The sequence below is a fragment of the Toxorhynchites rutilus genome, chromosome 1 (genome assembly GCF_029784135.1).
Source record: "Toxorhynchites rutilus septentrionalis strain SRP chromosome 1, ASM2978413v1, whole genome shotgun sequence".
NCBI lineage: Eukaryota > Metazoa > Arthropoda > Insecta > Diptera > Culicidae > Toxorhynchites > Toxorhynchites rutilus.
In genome coordinates, this window is record NC_073744.1 from 87028591 (window position 1) to 87032534 (window position 3944).

Below are 3944 nucleotides of genomic sequence, written 5' to 3' on the forward strand. Positions count from 1 at the left end.
GCTTTGTTTTGTTTCTGCGAGGTTGGAAATCACCCACTGGGAAAGCTATAGTGATGATATGCATCAAGATAAGAATGAGAAGGTAGACGTGTTGCTCATTCCTACAACATGAATCTTGTGGAAGACCCTTATAGCTTAGTCGAGAGACTGTCAAATTTCCATTAGCAAAACTCATGTTTTTTCTGACAGCAAATTATACAAATAATTAATTAAATTTGGCGAGAGTCCACAATTACGAAGTTTATCTGATAATATGTCAATAGAAACAGAATCAAAAGCCCCTTGTTATCAAGGAAGATCGAAGCCATTTGTTCTTTACGAGCAAATGCTATTTGAATTTCAGACGAAAGCAACGCTAGACAATCAAATTGTTCGTTTCAACCCATTTGTCTAAACGAAAAAGAATCATTTTCTCCAGTAATTTACGAATACAGGATAACATTGCGATTGGCCTATACGAATTGTGGTCGCAGGCTGACTTGTTGGGTTTTCGTATTTGTAGGTTTCGAGGGTAGTTTAAAATAAACACGATTTAACTAATTAATTCTGCGTTTCACCACACTCAATATTTTCCACCTCTACGCTTCACGTACTTATTCTATCTTCCTCTCTGTGTTGCCATCCCGTTCGACGTTATTCCTTTCATGGAGCTGTGCAATCCCATCGCTTTCGATGAGGGGCATGACACCACAATCCCGTTTTATCTCAAATTTCAGTGCGACAGATGGTTCTGTAATATGCTGGGCTCATTGTTACTACGTTTCAACTGCTGCTTTCCACCGCATGATTGATTGTCCTCTGCATATCCTTAAATGATCAATTGTCACTTGTTCTCGGAAACCTGACGTAATACATCCTTTACCAAAAGTCTTGGTGTAGGTGCACTAGCGCTGATCGATTAATTCACTGGTTATAGATCTGCCAGTTTTCAGATATCGCTATGTCACATAAGCCCCAAATCGTCGCGCTACAATATATTCCTAAGATCATTGCTAATCTTATTTCTTTTCTGAACCGTTTGACTAATAACTGTTCTCACTCCTCGGTGTCACTTCTACGATCTCGTCGCTTGTGATCTGCATAGATCCTATCTTTTCCTTTTTGAGTTCGATCGAAATCACCTGATCCTTCATCACAGTGAACTATGGTAGGAATCTGAAGAAGTTTGATGTGTACTCTCCTTCCAAACATCAAGTCAAATGAAGACCGTCCAATGGTAGAATGAGCAGTTGCGCTGTATCACAACACGCATTGGTGTACTTCTGTTTGGCTCCCGTCGGCGGGGAAAAGAGTACTATCAGCTTATGGTGATGGTGACAAGAGATAACGCTGATTGTGGCTCCACCGATTTCGTTCAGGGAGGAGGAGAAGAAAGAGGAAGGAGATTACCAGATCCAGAAGATCCGGAAAGGGCCGTTACATGTAGTTGGCTAGAGCAATAGGAGGTTGTGCACTATTTCTCAAGAATATATAGTTGCTTATATTTTCCTTCAGTTATTTTCCTCAGCGAGTTGATATTAAACCATAACCACAAACCCAAACAAAAAGTAAATAATTGTGAAAGTTACGTCTCGCTACTCGTCTCACGTATTGTCCTGAAAGTGTCAAGAACGAAACACCTATCGTTTCAGCATCTTGGTATACACTTAGAAAAATCCTCGGTCGAAAACTACCAAATACATTTGGTAATGGAAACATTAGTAGAATGTACATTCTTTTGTACAAATGTTGCAACAAACCCGCATCCATATCAGAGGTTAGTATATTTCACTCGATAACATTAGTAAACTTGGATGTTATCATATCGGAAAACTGGTGAGAAAAGCGAGTATTAACAATTTTTATTTTATTTTTAGGCAATACGCAGGTATAAGATAAAATTCTAACACGTGCATTTTCGGCGGGAAAATGTAGCCGATATTAGGCTTACGATTCATGGTTCTGCTTGGCATATCTGTTTATTAGTATGGTAGAAAATGACTATAGATTGATAGCATTTACCGAAATATTTGTTATATTTACTAATTATTTCTCTCAATGTACACAATTCAAAACCAAACAAAAAAGGACGAACGTTCGTTCACTCTTTTTGGTGAACTAGTTCTCTTGAACAGCTCATGTACGGTTTGACCATCTATAGTGCACAGTGTAGTTAAAGTTTCAACTTGCATGCAACTAATAGTTGGACTACCTCTGGTGTGCCCAGCGGACTGAAAATAGAATTGATAATTGGGACTGTCATTGAGGACCATTTCTTTCTTTGTGAAACGTAAATAAACCACACAAAAATGGCATCATTGGAACCTCTGCAGAATAAAACATGGGATTTATCTCTTTATGAGTTAAATCGTACACCACAGGAAGCAATTACGGATAACACTGAGATAGCGGTATCACCTCGAAGTTTGCACAGTGAATTAATGTGTCCGATCTGTCTAGATATGCTGAAGAAAACCATGACAACGAAAGAGTGCTTACATCGCTTTTGTTCCGATTGCATTATCACTGCTTTGCGATCTGGCAATAAAGAATGCCCTACTTGTCGGAAGAAACTGGTCTCGAAACGGTCGCTGCGACCAGATCCAAACTTCGATCTACTAATATCAAAAATATATCCAAGCCGTGATGAATATGAGGCACACCAGGAACGTGTTCTGGCTAAATTCAATCAAAGTCATTCCCAGCAGGCTCTGGTACATTCAATCAACGAAGGCATCAAACATCAAATACAGAATAGGCCAAATCGTAAACCCAAAAGTGAAAACGATTTAACTGCAACTTCAGCGGCAGTTGCATCTGCGACTAGTAATGCAACTTCTTCTGTTGCCTCTCCTGTGCCTACCACAAATCCTATCGTGAATACTAATGATTCCAATAACACTATGGTCCCAAACGCTAACCCTAATGGCATTGTGCCAGACTCAACTAACCGGGGTGGATCAGGAATCGGTCATGGAGATGAGCCTATGCGGCAATCTTCTAACCCTCCATCAGTAAGAAGCACACCATCCCCTGTTCCGTCAAACGTCAGCTCGGCAAGTAAAGCAAAACGAGCAAGATCTGTATTAACGTCCGAAAAATCTGAAGAATCGGAATCAAATAGTGAAATGGACGGAAGGACAGAAGAGAACGATTCTAATTTGGATACAGAAGGCGAGGGAAATTCAGAACACGGGAGCGATGAAATTGAGCTTGTTTTCAAACCTCATCCAACTGAGATGACTGGTGATAATCCGTTGTTGAAGGCTTTCAATTCACTACGATACATAAAAACAACATCGAATGCAACTGGTAATATTAGGAACATTTCACGGTAATATTCAAATTATTTCTCCGTTTATACAATTTCGTTTTCTTTTAAGTGAGTCATCTGAGTGAGTATCTGGTCACGCGTCTAACACTTGATTTGGACACAGAGTTACCGGAGGCGTACAAAGTGGTCAACTTTTGTATATACATCGCTTCTCAACCATCGCAGCTCGTAGTATTAAGTGGAAATCAAACGCTGTCACAAGTCAATGAAAAATTTTGGAAGGTAAATGGCGGACTAAACTAATGTATTTTTCATTAATCATTTATCTTATCTTCAGGTCAACAAACCTCTGGAGATGTATTACTCATGGAAAAAATCTTGATTCAATAATCACAAAATGTACAACAGACATAGCGTCACTAATGAAATGGGGTGTATTTGTATCATGATAGCAGTTGTGACACAACTTTGCCTAGTAGTTATGGAATTGTGTTTGAACAATTTTATCCTTTAAAGAAGAAAATAATAATCTTGTAGTTCGATTTCTACACCCTTATTGCAAATATGAATAAATTGCATACAAACGAAATCGCCTTCATACAGATTTTTTTACGTTCTGAAATCATTCTGAATTTTGTGTCCATAATGAAAGACATGCGTATCATAAAATATGAAAATATTTCGGTGTTTG

The 3944-nt window shown here is 38.8% G+C and overlaps 1 protein-coding gene across 1 annotated transcript; it reads left to right on the plus strand.

Moving 5' to 3' along the window:
* Positions 1-2232: 2232 nt before the first annotated feature.
* On the plus strand, positions 2233-3842 carry LOC129778163 (E3 ubiquitin-protein ligase RING1-like). The gene is made up of 3 exons (XM_055784899.1): positions 2233-3291; positions 3363-3535; positions 3591-3842. The coding sequence occupies exons 1-3, from the start codon at positions 2289-2291 to the stop codon at positions 3633-3635; spliced, it is 1221 nt and encodes a 406-aa protein (XP_055640874.1). The 5' UTR covers positions 2233-2288; the 3' UTR covers positions 3636-3842.
* Positions 3843-3944: the final 102 nt, after the last annotated feature.

Excerpts from the sequence above, each read along its gene's own strand:
- LOC129778163 (XM_055784899.1), top strand. The coding sequence starts at position 2,289 with ATGGCATCATTGGAACCTCTGCAGAATAAAACATGGGATTTATCTCTT. Across the intron at positions 3,292-3,362 it reads AACAACATCGAATGCAACTG|TGAGTCATCTGAGTGAGTAT; the intron begins GTAATATTAGGA and ends TTTTCTTTTAAG. Across the intron at positions 3,536-3,590 it reads TCAATGAAAAATTTTGGAAG|GTCAACAAACCTCTGGAGAT; the intron begins GTAAATGGCGGA and ends TCTTATCTTCAG.